At 47.9% G+C, this 24,030-nt stretch overlaps 2 protein-coding genes across 2 annotated transcripts in view; one reads left to right on the forward strand and one right to left on the reverse strand.

Annotated features, from left to right (window-relative positions):
• LOC141998490 (zinc finger protein RFP-like) overlaps positions 1-24,030 on the forward strand; it is a 208,131-nt gene that overhangs the window by 139,824 nt on the left and 44,277 nt on the right. The window lies entirely within an intron of this gene.
• The window catches only part of LOC141998588 (butyrophilin subfamily 2 member A1-like), a 54,577-nt gene that overhangs the window by 21,136 nt on the left and 9,411 nt on the right, over positions 1-24,030 (reverse strand). Inside the window, exons 3-5 of the mRNA XM_074971460.1 lie at positions 20,787-21,134; positions 17,188-17,472; positions 12,867-12,971 (exon numbers count right to left, since the gene is read on the reverse strand). Of these exons, the coding sequence (XP_074827561.1) occupies positions 12,867-12,971; positions 17,188-17,472; positions 20,787-21,134 (738 nt within the window). The remainder of the gene's footprint in view (positions 1-12,866; positions 12,972-17,187; positions 17,473-20,786; positions 21,135-24,030) is intronic.

Consider the following 24,030-nt stretch of genomic DNA (forward strand, 5'->3'; position numbering starts at 1 on the left):
TTGATAGAGCGACAATGTGCCCTGAAATCCAGGTATTCCAGATTGAAAACATCAGTCACACAGTTTGATGGCTGGTGTCACACACGGGCAGGTTTGGGAGCAGAGAAGTAAAGTGACCCAACCAGCCCTCTCCAGACCACAAGTGAACAATTCCTGACGTACATGTTTATATAAAACACATGGCCTAGAGTGCAGGCTGGAGAGCAACATATCACTGTAAGGTCCAGGCTGTCATCATAGTGACATACACAGATATCCTCACTCGTGCTGGGTTGATACAACCAATTTGGGGGGAGAGGGGGAATCCTATGTTTGCCTTCAAAAATCCCAGCTGGGAAATCAAAGGGAAACAGACAAGAAGAATGTTTGATATGTTTCATTCACCTTAAGTAAATATCAGGCTTAAGAGAAGTTGAGAGGGAACTTTCATAGCCAGACCACAGGGTAACAACATTCACAAATTGGAAGAAGTTGCTCTGAAAGGTGCATGAATTATAGGGTGGAATTAATGCTACAGTCTCACTTTCAGAAACACTTCCTAGATCTCCATCTCCCTCTCGCATTCCCTTTCCTTCTCCCATGTCTTTCATTTCAACCAGTTGTACACAATGTTTTCGGTTAGTTTATTTCTCTGAGTCTCCCGAACTTTTCTCCGATCCATGTCACAGATCATTCCAATGCAGGTACCCAGTTCTTTCTGCTGAATGTATCCCCTCCCCTCTCGGTGCCCCCTGAGCGTTTCCCTTCTCAGGGTTGTTTTGTTTTCATTCTTCTCATTTCAGCTTCCCCCACTTTCCCCAGGCTTCTGACTACTCCCGTTTTACTTTATCTTTACCTTTTCCCATTTCATTTCTTCTCTCCCTTCTGGTGAAACCTGCCCCATCCCTGACTCTCCCCTCCCCACAGTCACCTCATTTCCATCGAGATGACAACTCCCTCCCTCCCCCACAACTCATTCGCAGGTCGCTGTTCCTGTCCCTCACCCCACGTCTCAGTGACGCCGTCTGACACAGGATCACAGAGGACACTGGCAAACAGGCTGCACAATCCCTGGGGCAATGAGACTGGCTTCTCTGCCGTGATCACACAATGCTCTCTATGGTTTGACTGTCCAGACTTGAGACCCAAAGTAACCTCTAGGGTCAGAGACTGCAATATAGAAAGTCCACAGGAAGAGGTCACAGAGCCTACACCACGGGTCTCAAACTCAAATGACCACGAGGGCCACATGAGGACTAGTACATTGGCCCGAGGGCCACATTACTGACACCTCCCACCCTGCCACCCTTGGCCCCGCCCCCACTCCACCCCTTTCATGAGGCCCCACCCCTGCCCCATCTCTTCCCACCCCTTCCCTGCCCCCATTCCAACGCCTTCCCACTGAACGGATAATTCCAGAGTCTTCTGTGCAAGGGTGAGAACCTCAGGATGAAGTTGATCAGAGAGATTTGTATCCAACTTGTGACCTTCCCCACACATTTTGCTGTAGCACCCTGGGGAGATGCGGTGCTAACATCATCTCCAAGCTCTTTCTCAGCATTGTGAAGTGTGAGGGGGAGTGAGAGAGAGCCACGTACCTGCTCAAGGTGCTTCTGACATCCTGGGGGAGGGGGGTGAGAGACAGAGAATTTCAGTCCCACCTGACACACACACAACATGCCAAGGAAGAGATTTTGCAAATATGGGGAAGAGAGGCCCTGCCCTGACCACATTGCTATATATTCACTGGGCTAACGGGGCTTTTGTCTCTCAATATCTATGTGTCTGTGACTCTGCAATGACCAATGGCCATTCACATTTCAGGAACGCACACACAGAATTACACGGTGGTCTCTGACTGCGGGACTCCCATGCCCATGTTTTAGGAACTGTCCTGTCCCTGTGTTGGGATTTGGGATGTTTCTAACTCAGTCTCACCTGCAGGAATTCACTCACTGGCTTCTGACACTTCCCCTCCAGCTCACTGATCAGCTCACTGAGACAGGAAATCTCCTCTGAGACTTTGGTGATATTTTCATTCTGTATCTTCGTTATCTCTTTCTCCAGCTTTTCCAGCTGGGCCAGCAGGAGCTGCTCGTGTTCCTCCAGGAATTGGTGCAGTTGCTGAAAATCAACTACAATTTGCTGCCTCTTCTTTTCTATCTGTTTCTGAAAAGCAACAGGGAAAGGACTGGTCAGGGACATGGCAGCAGCCTGGGGGATCCTTTCACTGAGTGAGCAGGAGGGAGAACTTCTTTGCAAACCCTAAGATTTCTGAAACTGGACTCTACCCTGTGGTTACTTGGGAGAAGTTTCTCTCACACCTTTTTCATTCCTCCCCAATGTCTCTGAAAACAGATGTTTCCATGGCTGACGTGGTTAGGGCATTGTGTTATCAATGGCCTCTGAGCATGGAGATCCTGAGCAGCAGGAGGCAGGACTCAGCATTACACAGAGAGAAGTTCCAGGGCAAAAAAAGAAAAGGAGGACTTGTGGCACCATAGAGACTAACAAATTTATTAACAAAAAAAGAATCAAATGATGCAACAACGCAAGAAATGACAGACACAGGGAAAGCCACAAGAGCTAGAATTTAACTCATTCACTGAAATGAAAGCTTAGAGTCTGCTCATGAACCTAACACAGAAAATCCATGATCATGGAGAAACACAGACATGCCCACATTCACCAAGACCACAGAGGACTCTGACTACAAACAGACCTCTCACCACGTCTCCACAAGTTAATAACAGGAGGCACCTACCAAATACTCCCGGCTTTTCTCCTCTCCAATCTCTTTAAATCCCAGGAACTTTTCTCTCTCTTCCCTCAGAGTCTTCAAATGGGCCTGGATTTTCTCCTGTAGAAACAGAGATGATTGGGAGGTTTAATTCTGAGGGCTGGGTGGAGTGTGGAGGGGGATATTTTTCCTCCCAAACCCAAGGTGACTGTTGGTCCTAATCGGCTGATGACATGAGAGCCACCTGGGAAATTAAATGTGATAATGGAGACTGGGAGCGTATCATGTTCCGACGTCTTACCAGTTCAGGTTCAGTCTTTTTAGTAATTAAAGAGAGACCTCAATTATCCAAGGGTGATTGGTGTTTATTAATTCATTAGTAGTACAGGACATAACATGAAACTGGAGTCACATGGTGGTGAATCAATGAATGTGGTTTTCAGAGGACTAAATTAACAGAGACACAAATCCCAGAGACCACCCAGGCTCAAAATATGGGCTGGGATTTTCTCAGGAGCCAAGTCCCCATTGAATTCCTGCCCTGAAGCCCTGGGGAGTCTAGACATGATAAATCGATCCCCGAGCTCTCTCCCTTCGACTCCTGTACTCCGGTGCTGCGAGAGGCTCAGGCAGAGTCAATGGGGGAGCAGCAGCCGTCGACTCACCGCGGTGGAGACACCACGGTGAGTCGATCTAAGTACGTCGACTTCAGCTACGTTATTCATGTAGCTGAAGTTGCATAACTTAGATCGATCCCCCCCGCCCCAGTGTAGACCATGGCTAAGTCCTTGCTCCCCTTCCTGATGTTTCCCCCTTCTTACTTCCCACCCATGTCCCTTTACCCATCTCTCTCTGCTCCCCACCTCCTGGCGGCTCTCTCTAGGGCCTGCCTCCACCCATGCACTCCAAGCGGCAGAGGAGGTTCGCCCTCCTCGGGTAGGAAGGGTGGCCCAGTGGTTCAGGCACAAACCTGAAGCTTGGGGGTGCTGGGTTTGGTTCTCTGCTCTGTCACTGACTCCCTGCTTAGCTTTGGGAAAGTCACTTCACCTCTGGGTGCCCTAGATCCACCTGCCAAATGGGGCTAAAGCTGACCCTGCCTCCTAGGCTAAATCAATTCATGGCTGTGTGGTGATGTGGGAAATGGAGATACCAAGGTGAGTAAATTTGGGCTGAATTACTCCACAGTCTGAGCGTGAGAGCCAGCTCCATGCTGGGAGTACGGGAGAGAGAGGGACTCAGGCCAGCTCTGCATAGAGGGGGGTCAGGGCTTTAGCCCTGCAGCTTCTGCTGCTAGGGCATCTGGGGGTCCCAAACTGGGGGCTTCAGCCCCACGTCTTCTCCCAGGGTCCAGGGCTTCTCCCACCCACCCTGTGCGGCTTCTGCCGGGGTCCGTGGCAGCGTTCCCTGTAATTTTTTATGTCCATGTGCGCAATGACTTTTGTTATGTGCACCAATATGGAGGTGTGTGGTAGGGCTGGGGCCAAGCGGTCTCAGGGGGGCTCAGGGCTGGGGCATAGGATTCGAGTGCGGGGTGGGTGAGGGCTCTGGCTGTGCATGTGGGGTTAGGGGTCAGGCTGGTGATGAAGGGTTTGGGGTGCTGGCTGCCCCGGGGACTACCCCCAGCCCTCTCTCACCGAAACAGCTCGGGGCCACTTGAGAGGTGCCTCTCCACGGTCGCAGCATCTCCAGTGGCTCGGCCGGGGGCATCTGTCCCCCAGCCAGAGCAGGTCCGGGCTAGGCTTGGTGGGGGTCAGGGAAGGGGCGTAGCTGAGAGGAAATTTAGGTCCAGGGCTTCTCCTTTATCCCCACCCTGCCCAGCGCATCTCCTGCTGGGGTCTGGCGCTTCTCCTCCCCCTAATCTGCCACTGCACCCATCCAGCCTGTGCACATAGGAGCCCTGCAGCACGCCTGGGTGATTTCAAATGGCCTGGGGCTCCCAGCCACCGCTACCAGGCCCACAGCAGTGGTGGCAGCCAGGGTCCCCAGGCCCTTTGAAATCTCCTGGACCCCAAGGCAATTGCCCCCTTGCCCCCCCCAGTGGCCCCTGGTGGGTGAAAGGTGTAACTGCAGCATGTCGCTGGCAGAATGTATTTTCTGCAGAGAAAAAGAAAATTTTGGATGGCACATGAGTTCTGTGCCTGTGCAGTGGCACAGAATCCCCTAAGCAGTGTTTGATGGCTTGTGTTGCTCTCCCTTTTATCTAATCCCCAGTAAATGCAGCTTCACCCCTTTTAGTTATTTATTTTATTACTCTTGTTGTTCTTAGTTCACCATCACTTTGGGTAAGACTGTGTAGAGGTATGTCATTGTGCTGCCTGGTTCACGATTGACTTACTTCGCCCGTGTTCACTAAGGGCACTGGCCTATTGTTGGTTTAAAGCCCCTTAAACGGATGAATGTAGCAGCTTCCCTTTGTCCAGGTTAACGGTTACACATGAGAGCAAGACACAATGGCAAAGAGAAGACCCGAGGCCACTCTGGAATTTTTGTGTTGCATGTGTGTGTGTGTGTGTGTGGGTGCACACGCGCACCCAGTCACAAGTTGACTGATAGAGTTTGGAGCAGTGAGCACAGGAAGATTTCTGAGGTTTTTTTGGATGGGTGGGATGGTTTGGTGCCTCCTTAGATAATGGAAACAGAACTTCCTACATACTTTGTAAATACACTAGATTGTATGAAAGATACCAGACTCGTCATCAAATTCTACTCTCAGCTAGAACAGTGTGCAGGGCCTTGAACATCAGCCATCCACTCGGGTCAACCTAATAACACTCTCTTGTGTGAAATCTCTCTCACAGGCAAATTTCTACTGTAATTTTAACTAAACATAGATATACAGTAGTGATAACCCCAAGAAATCATATGGTACGTCATGCCTCAAAGAATTATGATTTAAAACCAAATATGTTTGGGGTTCTTTTCATTTTTTGGGGTGCATTAGATTCATATTTTCACTTTTTTTCCAAAACCAGAAGTTACAATTTTTTTTATTGGTATATTTAGTGAAAACTGTGATTCTCAAGCAATCATTTGATTCCAGAAGCTTGTGCTTTCAGAATAAAAACACCAAATACTGCCACCCTCATGGTAAAATGGCAAGAGTCGGTAACACTGGTTATATGTATCTGGCTATCTAGACACACATGACACTGGTATCAATGACAATTGCACTGAATACAGCTAAGGACATGGTTACATTATGTTTCTGGATACAGGCTGTACCTTGCAAGCTGAAATTGCAACCATTGATTGCCTGTTACTGCTCTGAAAGGTTCCATATATCTGAAATGGCTTTATGTTCCTATGACAATTAATACCATTTTGGACTTCCAATATTATGAACTTTTTATACCTTTTAATTAAAAATAATAAACCTAATGTCTGTAACTAATCCTCCCATTCTGTGAACACTGAAGCATATGCTTTTTGGAGGTAGCTGCCCTGGGACATGTGTAAGGTGATCAGTAGATACTGCCAGGCTTATGGCCTGAGGACATCCTCATTTTTTGTACCTCAGTGGTGGCAACCCTATTTCAAAGCCTTCGCTGTCCTTCATTCTCACAAGTTTACTTTTTTTCCCTTCCAGACAGGGACATCATTTGCTGTGGGCAGGTGCCCCTCCAACCGTGGTTCCCCCGCCCCCAAAATTTTCATAGCTCTTTGCCAGGGTTTGTGTGAAAAACAGCCCCGTCAAATTTAGCCATCAGGTTTAGCTACCAGTGGTGGTTTCTGATACTATCCATATCACGTCTTGCTTTCCTATCTGAATTAACTACCCCCAACTTTCCACATGGGTGTCTCATTCAGAGGGCCCTGCCTGCCACATCCCTCCTCACCCCTGCGAGACCGCCCCCCCCGCCTGCCACTCACCACATACTTCCTCACCCCCCCCTGTGAAACGCCCGCCCGCTGCTCACCGTGTGCGTCCTCACCTCCACCCCATCCCCTGTGAGATCCTTCCCCCACTGCTCTCCATGACCCTCCTTTCCTTCACCCCCCCAACAAAATCCCCCCCCCCCAACTGCCACTTGCCCCATCCCTCCTCATCTCCCAGCCCCTGCAAGATCTCCCAGCCCACGGGTCACTGTGTCCCTCCTCTCCTCCACCCTCCCCGCAGGACTGCCCAGCGCACCCTGTCCCTCCTCTCATCCACCCCCGTACCCGCAAGATGCCTCTACCCATCACTCACTGTGTCCCTCCTCTCCTCCATCCCCTTGCCTGTGAGGCTCCCCATACCTCACTCATGTCCCTCCTCTACTCCACCGCCCCGTGAGACCCCCACATTGCCGTGTCCCTCCTCTCACCCATCCCCTGCCTGCAAGACCCCCAAACTGCTCCGCATCCCTCCTCACCCCTCCTTCCCGTCAAGAGCCCTCCCCCCTTGCCGCATCCCTTATCAACGCTGCCCTCACACGGGCAGGAGAGTGATGCAGTGAATGGTGGTGGCTGGGCAGGGCCTGCGGTGAAGTGGGGACAGGGCCTGGGGGGGGCACGGGGGTGGAATGGGGGTGCAAGAGGTGGGACAGGGAACTAGCCTCCCCCAGGGGAAGCTTCACCCACTGCCCATGTTAAGGCTGTTTTAGTGCTTGAGGGGTTCACGGTTGATACCTGGTGAGTGAAATCAAAATACAGAACAGACAACCAGTGGGGGGTTTGCGCTCGGCTTTGTAACTGCCCTGAGGTTGGACCTCACGTTCTTGAGCTGCCGACAACAATTACAGCTGGGACATTAAGGTGAAGGAAACAAGAATTGTTTGTAGTGTTTTTATTTTACAATAAGTAGGTGGAAAGCAGGAAAGTAAAAGGAGCTAAGACAGAGTTTAATGACCACAGCATATTGTAAGAAGATCCACAGCTACTCAGAGCAGTTTGCTTAATGGCACTAAAATAGCACCAATGCCCAGGAATTAATATAGGGAATTAATGAGTTACAGTTTCACTTTCAGTAACACATCATAAATCCCTCTGTCCCTCTCAGGTTCCCTTTCCTTCTCCCTTTTCTTTCATACTCTCCTTTTCTACTCAGCATTTTTTTCTAGCCCTCACTTGTGATTCCTGTTTATTTTCCTGTGTCTTTCCCACTCTCCTCCCCTCCCTCCCACAGATCATCCCCCTTGGCTGCTCCCTTCTTTCCCCTGATTTTCTGCCTTCCCCTCTTGCTGCCCCAGCGAGATCTAATCCCACAGATCTGCACAAAATGCTCCCAGCTGCTGCAGAGCTTCCAGCTTCTCCCAACCCCCCAAACCCTGATTGATTCATGCTGGGTCCTTGCCCCCCGCCCCGCCTGTCCCCAGCCCAGCTGTTCGTTCTGCCCCCTGCCCAGCCCCCACCTCTGCCCCTCAGGGCCCCTCTGCCCCTCCTGCAGCCCCAGGGGTTCTTCCCCCTCCCACTCCCATGCCTGGATCTGCAGGGAGGGAGGGGGAGGAGCTTCCAGGGGTCATAAAGATGAGGGGCCAGGGTCTGGGTAGATGGGAGTCCTCCAAGGTCATAGAGACTGGGAGCCGTGAGGCTAGAAAGGCTGATTTCCGGTTCCCCCTCTGCTCTGGGTCTCAGGGACGCAGGCGGAGCCGGGATCCCAGCCCCACCCCGAGCCAGGGGCGGATTCTCTCCCCAGGGACGGAGCCCGGCAGGAAAGTGAAGATCGGGGCCTCGTCACCAGCATCGATAAATGTCACCTGTCCCCGGCCACAGTCCAGACAAACCCGGATCCTCCTGGGGGCCCGGCGCCGGGGCAGGGGGGTCTCAGGGGTGGTGAGAGCCCGGAACTGACCCCCCCACCACTGCTCCACAGCCCAGATCCCCCCCTCAGGGCTACGGCTGATCCCCCCCTTCCTCCCCACAGACTCTCTGGCCACCCCCACTGCCCAGTATCGCCCATCCCCCACCTCCACCTCCCAGCAATGTCTCCCCGCGGTGAATCCCTCACAGCCCAGCACACAGTGCGCAGTGTCAAATCTCTCAGGGTTGTCGGGCAGTCGCTTCCGCGTGTCTCTCCATCTCACACTTTTCCCATCCTCAGACACGATGAGCCAGGGATGAGCTGTGACTGGATCCAGGGTCACAATCACTGGGGAGAGAGAATCAGAGCGTGAGGGGGCAGAGCTCGGCCCTGGGGGAGGGTTTGATGGGATCAGTGACAGAATCTGCCCCAACTGGAGAGTGACTCAGGGAATCTCCTGCCTCCAGGATGTACCCGGCTCTGAATGGGGAGCAGCTCTGAGATGTCAGCACAGTGCAGAGGAGAGTCACTCTTGAGGGAGGTGACAGAGCAAGAAGTTTTGTTGAGCAGAGACTGAGACTCTGAATGTTTCTCATCCTGCTCTTCCCCTGATGGAGACTAGAGACTCTGGAATCATAGGGAAGCCCCAGTAGATTTCCACTCATATCATTCACATGGTCACAATTATCTTCTCCCTGATGAGCCCTCCCTCACTTCATTTTAAAACCTTGGCTCTCTCTTGTTGATGCCAGCATGATGCCTGTTCCATCCTGCCACATATCTGGAGCTCTGTAGATAATGACAAGATTCAATAGATCCTTAACTAAAATTCTGTAGCTAGTCATCAGGGCCAGCCAAAGAGAATTATCAGTCCAGATTTCAGTTTTTAAAATTGGGATTTTGATTTAGAAACAAGGAGCTTCTACAAGAGAAGGAAGTTAGGGGTGGGGAGAGGAGAAAGAGGGTTTGGACATTAATTTCATGAAGGAGAAGGTGGAAAGGATGGTTAAAAACAGCAGAAAGTTGGGATTTGGTGGAGAGAGGAAAAAGGAGAGAAGAGAAAAGATGCAGAATTTGAAGTCTGAGTGGAGTGACTCCTTGGTTTGAACTCTTGGAGCTGGTCACTCTTGTTCCTCTACCTGACACCAGGGCTGGGATCCTAACAGACAATAACTGCTCAGTCACTTGGAGCAGGGATCATTTCCAGAATCATGGGAGCAATGTGTAAGGAGGGCAGGTTGTGGTAGTCCTTTCCTCTCCCTCCTTTGAACCTCAGGACTCTGTCTTCTCTGAACAGGGACAATATTATATTACATTTTCCTTATTGTTTTTGGTGCAGTGAAAGGGAGCAGGATCTCCCATTGATGAACTATGAGTTGTAATTACCTGCATCGCTTAGGGATCTCCTCCACTCTGAAAGCAAACACATAGATGGGGGATGAGAATTAAGCCAGACAAATTCAGCATCAATAGGATTCATCAACACAGAAAAGGCTGCACCAGAGAGAGAGAAAAATGCCCTTACCTAGGTCTCCTTGAAGTTTACCTAAATAAACAGGAATAAAAGGACATCCTGTAAAAGCATCTCCTGGGTGAAATTAACCACTGCCTGCCCCCCAATCATTGATCAATTGGCCTCTCTACTGTGCATTGTTTTACATCAGTACAGGTACTAGGGATTGGACACAGGATAAGCCACACCAGTGCAAGTCACTTTTCACACTGGTGTAGTTGCATTAGGGGTCTGATCAGGTGCAGCTCTATAAGGAAAGGCAGAAGGCAGCCCAAATTCTCTCAGTGGCCTTTATGCTAGCCTTGAGCTGGGTGAAAGGTCACACTTATAACTCACATGCGTCACCTACGTGCCAGGGCTGTGGGCACTCAGTGCACAGAATCCTGACCCGGGTGACCACATCCTCACTTCGATCCTGGGCTGCCACCAGCCCCTCTCAGAAATTCTTTTATGGAGCTGGCATGGAGCCATTTCTGCCATGGGCATCAAGTGCACAGTCCCCCCAGTCACCCACTCCATGCTGCCTCCTGAAGACACATGTCCAATACTGGCTTCCTACCCATTACCGATACAATAAGTTATGCAATTAGTATTACTTATGATTTTCAATTTGACATTGTCACATTTATTCAAAAATCTTTCAGAGCATAACATTGGTTCTACCAGGAGAAAACGGAACTTACCGATAGTGTTGAGATGTTTCCCTAAAAAAGAAAATATAAATAAAATTATGTAGGGACTTTTTCAGTGACTCTAGATTTAAAAAGAAAAGGAGTACTTGTGGCACCTTAGAGACTAACCAATTTATTTGAGCATAAGCTTTCAAAAGCTTATGCTCAAATAAACTGGTTAGTCTCTAAGGTGCCACAAGTACTCCTTTTCTTTTTGCGAATACAGACTAACATGGCTGTTACTCTGAAACCTGTCTAGATTTAAAAGGATCTTTTCATTATGAGTCCTTGTGTAATAATAATGATGCTGCTCTACCAAGCCATTCCAGCTCTCCAGGGACTTGCAGGTTGGGTGCCCAGTGCAGGAGAAATCAGTGACACAGAGTGTGGGTACTTTCTCAGTGTAATTTGATTTATTTACACATAGACCTGGCCTAGAACAGAGATGGTCACAAACAGCACACAGACAATCGTTTCTTTCAAGAACTTCACCTAGCACAAGGGCTTGGTTCCCAGGGAACGCCAAGAATTGATACCAGTTGACTAATAAATCCAACTCTGTTTTGAGAAGGCTGTTTCATGTCACTGCAAAAGCTTGCTGTGGCACATAAGTTCCTGAAGAGCATACCAGCCTCTGTTCAGGAGTCTGTCTAAGTGTAGATTAGCTGGGGAAAGCTCTTGGTGTGCAAACCCGAGTGCTGGAGCCCAGAGGCTCAGTTAAGCAGGTGATGATGTACGGGGAGACTTTGGCAAACCAGTAAAGTGCCTAAAACCACTATGGCTTATTGCTAAAAGCAGCCAAGTCAGCAGGCTGTAAATTGGCCATTCAGCAGTCTCAGTTTAACCGGGGGGGGGGGGGGGGGTTGGGTGCCACAGAGAGGGCAGCTTGACCCTGTGTCCTTCCTGATAAGAATTGTGTTGAAGTTGCTGATACATGCATCTTAGAAGATCAGGATGTGCCCCAGGAATGTCTATTTGGGCCTCAAGGCTGCAAACTCTGGAAAAACCCATACCTGGTTAAACAATCAGAAGGAACCTCTCGCTTGACCAGTGAAACTGCTTACTTAACAAGTTTGCTTTAAGGGACAAGTCATTCTATTACTAATGTATAAATAAGGGGGAAAAGTTTGAGGTAGGGGGACTCTTCAGGACTGGACTCTCTCTCTGGATGCATCTTGTGTTTCCCACCGGCAGACGGGCTGCCGCTGTGCCACTCGAGAGCCACACTCAGCTTCGGTAATTATCAAGGGTTGGGGGTGTTTTACTAACCTGTTGCGGACGTGTGTATAAGTGCTCGAGACTAAGTAAAGTTTAGCTTTAAGTGAAAGCACTCGTGTTGTCCTGTTTGTGCCAGCCGTCTCTCAGCTGGACGGCCGTGTCTCCCCTGATTTATTTCCTGACACCACCTTGCACAGAGTAAAAGTTACCAAGAGCTTTGGGTTGAAAGAACCCCGGGTAACAATGAGGCTGTGAGGCTTACTCTGAAGGAAGAGTGAGATCCTTTGGATGTATGGCAAACTGAAGGGATTCCTCCAATTGACTGTTTAAGAGCTGGAGTGTGGATCCATGACATTTGGTTCCTAGAGAATCTCAAGATTTGATACCTCAAGAATTGACTCTAACCTGAGATCAAGACAATGAGCAAAAACTCTCCTTGTTCAGTTCCCTCTTCCTGAAACTTTGCAGAACCCCAAACTAACAACACCACAGCCTGTCTTCCCCAAGACTGAACATTTGCTCACACACTAAAACAAAGTGAAAAAAAAAGAAAAATTTGGAAGACTCTGTGTACTGGCATTCCTGGATGGAGCCTTGCATAACAAAATAACAAGCCATTCCTTAATACTGTAATAATCTTTTGAACACACTAGAATTAAACAGCAGAAACTTCATAAGACAAGGATTTTCGTTCGAGCCAAGGGTACTTAAAACCCCCCCAACCACATTGAATTACAGTGCAAGTTGGGAACCTAACTCCCTCAGACTCCATTGACAATCTAATTAAACTGGTGCAAACCAAGTGTAGGCTTATTTTAAGATGAATAGGAACAGGTTTACATTAGCCTGAAATAAACTCCACTTAAATTGATGTGTCCACACAGAGGTTTGCATTGCTTTAACAAAATCCATTTAATTTCACACCTTAAGCTAATGTAACTTTCTCATGTAGAAAAGTCTAAACGGTCTTTTCTACAGAGAAAATCTCATTCTGATTACACGGTATTTTCCCCATTCCAGCTTTACCTCTTAATTTGAGCAGAAAAAGAGTAAGGCTGACGAACACCAACGAAATCACCAAAGTCACACTCCAAACCACCAGCCAAGGAGACATTCTTGGGAAAAAGAAATCTGAAACACAAAGCCCACATCAGTTTGGAAATAACAAACACTATGCTATGGTTTGGAATGACAAATAGTGTACACTTTTATTCTAGAAAAATGTATTACATCAGGGTTTGTTTGAAAAAAGCGTGGGAAAAATTGCTCCCTGCAAGATAAAAATGGGCAGAAACCAATTTAAAGCGAGGTTCTGCTCACACACTTTTGACAGTATTGAATGGTGTATTAAATACTATGTGAAGTGCTACCAGACTCTCCCTGTCTCCGTCTTCCCCTCTCCAGCATACAGAGGCACCAGTAGAAAAAAGGGCCTGGGGGGCACTGCCAGAAAAGTGGGGGGGCCCGTATGGGCCACGGGGGAAAATGGGGAGGAGCCTGCGTGGACCATGTCGTGCCGACGCGAGGCCTTCACGTGACCCACATCGCCCCCCTCCCCCCACCTCTGCCGGCATAAATAAGTGGGCCTGGTCACATCACCTGTTATCAAGGTGGCTCCACCCTTCCCATTATAGGGCCTTCTTTTCAGTTGCTCACTAACTTTGCCAAACTTGAGTCATCTGGGCAGAAAAGTTCCATGCTGGGCATCTGCTTCAGGCTGAAATTTTTTTTTTTTTTTTTAAAACAAGTTTCAGCCAAAATGGTTCCAATGTTTCTGAGAAGGAGGTTAGAGAATAACACATTGTTTTGACATTTAAAAAAAAAAAATCTGATGACTTTTTCTAGGAGAAGCTTTAGTGCCCCGGGCTTTTGAGCAGAAACTTGATATTCAGCAGAGTGTGACTTTTGTGCCCTTTCCCTGTGAAAATCCATGCAATAATTGGCCAAGTGATAAGCCTCTGAAAAATTTTGTGCGTTCTCGGTAGAGTTCTTAGAGTTTAACAGTAAAATTCTCCAAAGGTTTTGTCCTCACAGAGCATGCTCCATCCCCTCACAGCCCCTACTGCTGACCAGACTTCACATGTGACATCCCCACGCTCCAGGTCAAGGATAAAACGGCAAAGCTGAGCTTTCCCAGCTCCAAGCTGGTGCGGGATTGGGCACTAGAATGGACATCAGAGGGCCTGTCTCTCCTGTGCTCTCAGTGCTCACTCTGCTGGTGTCTAGGCAGAGCGGAGGTAGAAGGGGACTGACTAGGATTTAAGAGGGGGAGGGAAGCTCGACCCGGAAGGAGGCGAAGGACTAGACTGGAACAAACTGCTTGTTGAGACCGGTTCTGGAGTGAGAGAGAATCTGTGACTGGGAATGAGGTGGAGATGGAGATTGGGAACCAGTGAGGGAAATGGGAGTGGCAAGACTAAAAGTGAGAACTGAGACCAGATGAGGAAAGGGGGGCAGGGGGACAGACTAGAACAAGGCCTGTCAAGGAGACTGAGCACCAGTAGGGAGACAGGGAACAGGGGAAGCGAGAGGGGAGTCTCATCTGACAAAGAGCTGGAGTGTGGGGTTACATCTCAGCTTGGTTGGGCAAAGAGACTGTGCAACCAGTTTTCGGACTGGAGAGAGGTAAATCGTGGTTTCCCCCAGGGGCCTGTTCTAGGACCAGTCCTATTCAACATATTCATAAATGATCTGGAAAAAGGGATAAGCAGTGAGGTGGCAAAATTTGCAGAGGATACAAAATTACTAAAGATAGTTAAGACCCAGGCAGACTGTGAAGAGCTACAAAAGGAGCTCTCAAAACTGGGTGACCGGGCAACAAAATGGCAGATGAAATTTAATGTTGATAAATGCAAAGTAACGCACATTGGAAAGCATAATCCTAACTATACATATACAATGATGGGGTCTAAATTAGCTGTTACCACTCAAGAAAAAGATCTTGGAGTCACTGTGGATAGTTCTTTGAAAACATCCACTCAATAAGCAGCGGAAGTCAAAAAAGCAAACAGAATATTGGGACTAATTAAGAAAGGGATAGATAATAGGACAGAAAATATCATATTGCCTCTATATAAATCCATGGTACGCCCACATCTTGAACACGGTCTTCAGATGTGGTCACTCCGCCTCAAAAAATATATATTGGAATTGGAAAAGGTTCAGAAAAGATGATTAGGGATATGGAACAGTTTCCGCATGAGGAGAGATTAATAAGACTGGAACTTTTCAGCTTGGAAAAGAGAAGGTTAAGGGGAGATATGATTGAGGTCTATAAAATTATGACTGGTGTAGAGAAAGTAGATAAAGAAGTGTTGTTTACTATTTCTCATAACACAAGAACTCGGGGTCAACCAAATGAAATTAATAGGCGGCAGGTTTAAAACAAATAAAAGGGAGTATTTCTTCACACAACGCACAGTCAACCTGTGGAACTCCTTGCCAGAAGATGTTGTGAATGCCAAGACCATAACAGGGTTCAAAAAAGATTAGATAAATTCCTGGAGGATAGGTCCATCAATGGCTATTAGCCAGGATAGGCAGGGATGGCGTCCTTAGCCTCTGTTTGCCAGGAGCTGGGAATGAGCAACAAGGGATCACTTGATGATTCCCTGTTCTGTTCATTCCCTCTGGGGCACCTGGCATTGGCCACTGTCAGAAGACAGGATACTGGGCTAGATGGACCTTTGGTCTGACCCCGTATGGCTGCTCCTATGTTAACCTAAATTTGGTCCCTTTGTGTATATGCCTTATGACACAATCTTTAAGTAGATGATCACATACTATTCCTCCCTCCTCCACAGAACTCTTGCCTCAATCAGTGCACTGGAGGCACCTGCTCTGGGGATGAATCTGGGCTGTGCAGTGAAGGAGGGTGTTGCCTGTAGGACCCTGGCCTCATTTCTTTCACAAGCTGGAAAGTGTGGAAAGAATGAGGCAGGGAATTCCAGGAAGAGAAAGGATGGTCTCATGGGTATGGCAGTTCAGTGGCCCTTTTGGAAGCAAGGGGAAATAGTATGTAATCATGGTATTAGAAACTGCATCATAGTGCATAGAGACAAAGGGGCCAAATTTAGAATGCACAGGGAACCTGAATTCTGGTATTTCCTAACTTTTGAATCCAATTTTCATTTAAGGTGTTTTGTGTGTGCACACATGGCTTAGCATGTATATATATAAAATGATTAGTGGGTTTGTTTGTTTATATTTTAATTCTGGTTGTCCTTATGCACAGTCTTCATGCTGTTGGATAACCGGTGCTTCTGAACCCATCATCCAACTCAGGAGCCAACTCAGGGGAAAGTGCCTCCTTCTTTTCATGACATTAATGCTACAGTTAAAACATTTAGGAAGAGAAATTATAGGTAATCATTACATTTCCCAACAGAAAACTTACATTTTAGTAAAATTAAAAAACTTTTGTAACAGCAAGAAATTTCCATAGTAAAAGAAAATCTGACGATTTAAGAGTGGAAATAAATAATTATTGGGGGGGGCAGATAAATATTAAAATACTCTTCACGTCAGCTGGCAAAGGAACTGATCTGTTAAATGGGTACGAAGGAACTGATCCAAATCCTATTAACATCTTTAATGGCTTTGGATCAGGCCCACAGCATTTTGTTGTTATGGCAACCCCCTTCCCTGAGTGAAGTTTGCTAGAGGATGAGAAATCAAATTTCAAATTAAAATGTGGACCTTCTGGTGAGTGACACACTCAAATGACTGTTCAGAGGGCTCCAGACTTTCTTGGACCTGCCTTGCTTCTGACCCTTCATGAGCCAGAGACTCAGTCACAAATTTCCTCTATGTTGAGGAGACCACAGCATATCACATCTCCCACTCTATAGTCCCTGGGGCAAGGAGCCCAGTCCTTGATCCACCAGACCACCAGGAGGCGGAAAGTCCAACCAATCAGTAAGGGCCCCAATATACCTTAACACCGCCCTGTGGTGGCTGTATGAGAAAAAGAAATCTAATTTCAGCTTAAATATACATTAATAGAAAGAGACATAAATAAAATACCAGTTTATTGTTATATGGGACCTCAAACACCAACCATCATGTTTTTATTATAATCATATCCATAGGGCATTTCTATGCAGAAGTACATTTGGATTTCTTTTAAATTTAACCTTAATTCTGAATTTCCTTTGTCAAAAATGCTTGTTTCTGGGATAATTACTACATCCCTGGAACGTATTTTACCCTAAATTGTGTTCTGAACCTTAACTTAATGTATTTTTTGTGAGGAAATATTTTAACTTTTGTATTATTTAGCAACCTAGATTTTATTTCTTCTCCCCACAGTTTGGGATATCAGTGTTTGGTTTTGGTGGTAACTCACCTGATATATAAAAAGTTGAGGGTTCCTCTTCTAGGCTGAAGTAAGCGTTCCTTATCGAACAGGCTAAATTCTGGTTTGAATTTTCTGTTATAATGATAGAACTTTTTATTTCAAAGAGCCCACGTCCATCTTGGGATTTTGTTTCAGTCGAGGGAGATAAAAGCTGCCCTCTGCGATCTCTCCACAGCACCTCGGGCTCTGGGTACCATCCAGCCAACTGACACACTATTCGGATCCCTCCATCCTGATAACCCTCAACAGAGATTTGAGGTGCAGAGCCTGAAGCTAGAGTAAAATGAACCAGTGTTAAATGATATTCATATACAGCCGAGCATATAAAAGTTTACATTTTCAATAAAATGATTGAATACACTTTCTTTATGACTGATATTTGTAGAAACAGGAAACTTGACTTTAATGAAACTTAAGTACTTGTTAAGCATTTTGCAGGCCTGCGGCCTCAGAGATGGAAGTGAAAGCCTTGCAGAGCGTGGGAGTGTGTAATCTGCAGCTTAGTAGGGGATGTGAAATGGGCAAGGAATGCAAAAGAATTTCTCTTGGATTTCTGATTTCTAGGCTTTGAAGGTTTCATGTTCACAGAGCCAATAGATTTTTTTAAGGCCAGAAAGGACCACTGTGATCATCCAGTCTGACCTCCTGCATCACACAGGCCATATGTCTTCCACGAACTAATTCAGGTCCAAAAGCTGTGGCTGACGGAGCACATTCCTTTTCACCAGCGGTGTTCGAGTTGGTGCAGTGGGTCCTGGTGCAATTGTAACTCTCGCTGAACAAAGTTTCTGTTTTGATTGTAATTGAGGTGAGGAAAAATGTCCTTTTTTCACTACTGTCCCACCCGAGATCAATTTATACCTGCAGTGAAGGGTGGCATTGAATATTTAACCTGTAACTTCTTAGCATGAACAGATAAAGTGAAGGATTATGACACAGAAAAATCTTGCCTCTCTCTCTCTGGCCCAATGACTGTTCTGTTTTGTACAAATACTTAAATAGTCGCTAGGCCAGAGAGAGAGGCTCTGTTGCCCAGAGGTTAGTGCACTCCCCTGGGAGGTGGAAAACGCTGGGTCCAGTCCCCCTGCTCCAATCACCCTTTCATTATTTATCCAACCTGGAACAACTTCAACAGTAGAGACTGAGGGAGCCTCACATTAGGATTTCCCATAGCTCAGTGTTTAGAGCACTCTCCTTAGAGATGGATGATCCTGTTTGATTCCTTTCTCCACCCTGCAGAAAGAGAGGAATTGAAGCTGGGTGTTCCTCAACCCAGCTGAGTGCTCTAACCACTGGGCTAAAAGTTATAAGGTGGGCACCTCCTCCTCTGGTTATTTCGTGTGGAATGGGGCAGGCACCTAATTAATTCCCGCAAGAAATGCAGGACCGGATTAACTCTTCTGTGGGCCCAGGGCTATCAGATTTTGTGGGGCCCCTCCCTGTATAAAGTCTTCATCCTAATTTAAAACAAAATGATCACATGGGGCGGGCAGAGGCTCGGGGCTTCCCCTAGGCTCTGGGGTGGGGCCAAAATGAGGAGTTCAGAGTGCAGGAAGGGGCTCCAGGCTGGGTCAGAGGGTTGGGGTGTGGGAAGGGGTGCGTGCTGACTGGGGGTGCGAGTTCTGGGGTGGGACTGGAGATGAATGCTTTGGGGTGCAGGAGGGGGCTCCAGGCTGGGGCCAAGGGGTTTGGAGCACAGGAGGGGGTTCAGGGCAGGAGGTTGGGGTCTGAGCGGGAGTGAGGGTGCAGGAGGGGGCTCAGGGCTAGGGCAGGGGGTTGGTTCCCTGCCTACCCTGGCCCACGCTGCTCCCAGAAGCTGCCGGCATACCCCTGGCTGCAGCCCCAGAGGGTGGGGCAGGTGGCTCCGCATCCTGCTCTCACCTGCAGACTCCGCCCCCGCAGCTCCCATTGGGTGTGGTTCCTGGACAATGGGAGATGGGGGGGAGACAGCATCTGCAGGCGAGGGCAGTGCGTGGACGGAGCTTCCCTCCCCGATTGCTGTGAGCCAGTGCTCACAGCTCCAGCCCAGCGGAGAGTGGGGAATGGCAGCACATGGAGCTGCCTCCACGGCCCTGCCAGGCAGGGCTGGATAACACAGGGGCTTTATGGGCTGCAGCCTGGGCGCCCCTGCAAAATGATCTGGACTTTGGCAGCCCAGAGATCTTTTTGCAGGGCTCCCCCTTAGCCTGGGGCTGCAGCCCCTAAAGCCCCAGCGTTAATCCAGCCCTGAAGAAATGACTTATGCGTCTGTGCTGTCTGGTTCCCATTCACGGATCACCAGTAGAGACAGGCACCTCCCTGCAGCCTGCACTTAGCTGTCCGTCTGTCAGTGCGGGGCCAGGGCTTAAGCCACACCTCTGTGGTTGACATTTCCCATTGGCTGGTTTAGGCACCATCATCTCCTCTTCTGGCTGTTTTGTGCAAAGCGAGTCAGAGATCTAACCCGTTGCCATAGGAAACACGTTAGGCATTCTCCATTTTCTTCCTGAATTCTAAAGGAGGGACAGAATTCGGCCTCTAAAAGAAACTGAGCTTGGACCAGGAACTAAGAACCAGCTGCTGCTATTGCTAAATATCCAGTGAGGCTCTCCCTCGCCCCTGGGATAAAATGAAACCCACTATTTGTGGGTGTCTCGGTCTTCTGGGGATGAGCAACTCCCTAATGTCTAGGGATATTGTCCATTCCCTCATTTGGACAGAAAGCCTGTGCAGAGGCTGAAATGTTCCCAAGGCACAAACACCAGCACTGCTGATAGGGGAAACAGGGAAGTGAAAGGGGATTTAAGGGTAACAATTTGCAAAATGATAAACACTCAGGCCCAACTCCACAAAGAGAACTGGTGTTGCAATAGTGGCCTAACTTTTAAGATGCTTAGAAAACCACTGGAATCCACAAAGCCCGAGTTAGGGGAGAGATCAGTGCCTGAGAATGGGATCCACAAAATCCAGCATCTAGGGAGGAAGCTGCCTAAAACTGCCCAGAACAGATGTTGATAGGAAAGGTGTATCCTAGCGGTCCGAACCCAGGCTGGATCGAGGCCCCTATTTGTGCTTGTGACCCACAGCCTGGCACACTCTCCTGGAGTCAGTCACCTAAGCCACTTTTTACAATCTGCACTGGTGCTGGTATCTCCCATAGAATTTTTGTCCCAGTTTTTACAGCACTTGCTGACAATGTGGGAGACCCCTGGTTCAACTACCCCCTCTGCTTAATGGGGGGGAAAGGATGTGAACAGGGATCTCCTACTGCCCATGAGTGTGCTCTGACCACTGGGCTCTGGGATATTCTGATGTGGAGCTCTTTCATTCTCTCCTGCTGAAGCTGTTTCACTTAGGACAAATAATTATTTGCAGTCATTGGAGAAGGAGGACTAGACCTTGGGTCTCCTTCTAACACGTGAGAGCCCTGATCATTGGCCTCCAGATTATTCTCACTCTCTCTCTCTGGTCCAATGACTAATTTAGGATCTCATTTAATGACTAATTGGAGGATTTCGTGGGCACCTGAATTTTGGACTTCGGTGTCTGACATGGGGAGTTAGGTGCCTAAGTACTTTTGTGGACTTTTACAGACACATTTTACTGACCTTCTACCTTCAGTTCCAATACAGCTTCTTCATTAAAGATACCATCTTGAACAAAACAGTGGTACTGTCCTTCATCAGAGGGTCTGACATTCACAATCCCCAAGGCAACATTTCCAACCATGATGCCGGCTTTCAAAAGCTCCGTCCTTTCATGATATTCTGGCATCTGCTGCCCATACTGATCCTTCCCATGCTGATACAGGTGCACCACTGAAGTGAACTCAGATCGGAACCATCTCACCTCCATGTTCTCTGCGCTCATCCTGGGGAACAGGTGACAGGGTAACACAATGTCCTCACCCACAATGGCAGTGACAGGGTGATCAGGTCCAATCACTGTGAACCGAGCTGCCAAACGCACAAAGAAGATAAAACAAATAAAGTAAATGTACATCATATTCCCTTTTAATCAATGACACTCATAAATTGGAATCTCTTTGTGTGTATTTCCTATGTCTCTATTGCAGTGCTCGGTCATTGGCTAGGATGTGTCCTGAATTTATATATGAATTTTACAACAAACAATGCATTTGGATAACCACAATTTATATTCGTTTTAATGGCAGCTGAAATACTTTCTGCCATTACCCTTACAAGCAGCTCCAGACAGAATTAATTTGCATTTGCAAACATTTCAAATCATTGCTTTCTGTTTGAAACAGTTTAAGTTTTTTGAATGTTAGAAAACATATAAACTAAGTTAAAGAACATTATTAGGGTACCATTCAGGAAAGAATCTTTCTTTAGGAAGGAAACTTAAGCATGTGTTTAACTTTAAGCATAAGCTTAAATGCTTTACTCCAGTGGTTCTCACACTTTTGTACTGGTGACCCATTTCACACAGCAAGCCTCTCAGCGTGACCTCCCTTATAAATGAAAAACACAACTTTTAAACAAATACTATTATAAATGCTGAAGGTAAAGTAGGGCTTGGGGGTGGAGATTGACAGCACGTGACCCCCATGTAATAACCTCGCAACCCCCAAGGGGTCATGACCACTCGTTTGAGAATCCCTGCTTTACTCAATCAGGAGCTAAGGTTGCCAAACAAAGCACTTAAATATTAGCAGATGTCAGATTGTGCTACTTCATTTCTGCCTCCTTTTGTGTCCGATACAGTCTTCTGTTATATGACCTCATTACTGGCCTTTCCACAGAGCCCCTGCTTCACTCCGAGACTGCTCGACTGGTATCAATAGAGAGAAAGAAGAGAAGGTTTCCTATAGTCAACCACTTGCATGACTTGCAGCTCACAGGGAGTACTTTGCTCATGAGCTCTGTGAAGTCAGCTGGGATGTTTGAGCTAATACTCCCTCCTCCCCCCCCCAGTTTTAAAATGGGGGACAGACAGGTGGCCAGGAGACCTTCAATGAAAAGTCTTAAATACAAGAACTCCTTTGCCCCCTGGTTCCTATGGAATCTGCGCCTGCACAGTCCAAGCTGATGAGGGTTCTGAGAAGAAAACGAGCATGTTGAGGACACTCAAGGAGGGCCATATTAAGAAACTGGATGGATGAGGTGTAGTTATGAATCCTGAAGGCCCAGGGAGACATTTTACTGTATTGTTACCCCTTTTCAACCTCAGCAGCCAGTCCAGTTTTGGGGCCTGTTGGAAGTAGACATTGATAGAGCCTGGTATTCTCTTTGCTGCAATCTTTTTTATTTACTAGGAATGTACCAAGTCCTGCTTCTCCAAATGCAGGAGGAACCAAAAGCGAAAGGAGCAGTTTTGTAGCTTCCAGCCCCAAGCCTTCCTAGCCAACAGACTCAGAAGTTCTCTCTGTCGCTTTTCCCAGCATTGCACTGTGGTCACAGCTCCTGCTTGACTTCTTTGCTTTTTTTGTCTCCGCCTCTCTCTCTCTGTTCTTGTCTTCTGTCAGTTCTGTGTGTTAGCTCTCTCAAATCTCACACTCCCACACTCACTGGGTCACAATACCCAGTGGAAAACCTCCTCCCTGTCTTTGTCACCTCCTCCCCACACCCAACACATCCACAGTGCTAGGTGTGGTCTACACTAGCACTTTTGCGGGTCAAACTTTTGTCGGGCAGGTCACCCCCCGACCGACATAAATTTCACCGATAAAAGCGCTGGTGTGGACAGCACTGTATCAGCAAGAGAATGTCTCCTCCGCTGCTCATTAGGGGTGGTTTAATTATACATAGAGCAGCTACACAAGACTTTACAGTGGCGCAGCTGCAGCGGTACAGCTGTGCCGCTCTAATATAGCCCTAGCCTCTGCGCAGACTCTGTTTAGCCTTGTTTTAGGTGTGGCCACTTTACTCCCTTTTACAGCTATGTTCAGTGAAAGGCTGCATTCACACACCAATTTGAACAAGGTCAACTCAATCCAAAACAAGATTTCGCCCAGCTCATAAGAATTCATTTATTTTTTACTGATGTTGAGACGCTTGGGACTTTGTGCTGATTTTTGTTCAGTTTTGTATAATGGAGTTAAATAGTGTTACATTGCACTCCATATTCTTTATGGAAATATGCTTATGAATACGACATGACAAATTTTGAAAAAGCATTTCCAGTTACGTGACATACCCTTGGAAAGGATATAATCTGCTGAATGTGTTCATCCTATTTGTATGCATGTCTCATTTCTATGTCTGAAGTTAGAAATATGAAGTGTAAACTGATGTTACTGTTACTAATGTGGTTATGCCAAGTGAGGGCCATTAAGGGTACTTCAGGAACCTGATGACTCTTAAGCAAGAAACAATGGGCTGTCGATGGATTTGTTTTCCTGTAAGTTTATGGGATGCCTGTGAGGAGGAGGGCCAATGGAGGTCCCTGCATAGGTGCAGACTTCTCCTCTGCCCTGTGGGTGCTCGACTCCCCCTCCCACGGCCCCGCCCCTGAACCGCCCTCGCCCAACCCCAATTCCACAGCCTTCCACAAATTCCCCGTGCACCCCGCCTTTTCCCACCCTAGCCCCGCCCCCTCCCCAGCCACATTCCACCCTTCCCCCAAGTCCCCGCCTCTGCCCTGCCTCTTCTCCGACTCCTCCCCTGAGCGCACTGCATCCCCGCTCCTCCCCCTCCCTCATGGAAAGCACCACCAAACAGCTGTTAGGCAGTGGGAGAAGCGCTGGGAGGGAGGGGAGGAGCGGGGACATGGCACGCTCAGAATGGGAAGAGGGGAGGAGGCGAGGCGGGGGGAGCTTGGCTGCCAGTGGGTGTGGAGCATCTGCTAATTTTTCCCAAGGGGGTGCCCAGGCTGGCAGAAGGGTTAGGT

This window comes from Natator depressus, chromosome 14 (genome assembly GCF_965152275.1).
Source record: "Natator depressus isolate rNatDep1 chromosome 14, rNatDep2.hap1, whole genome shotgun sequence".
Lineage (NCBI taxonomy): Eukaryota > Metazoa > Chordata > Testudines > Cheloniidae > Natator > Natator depressus.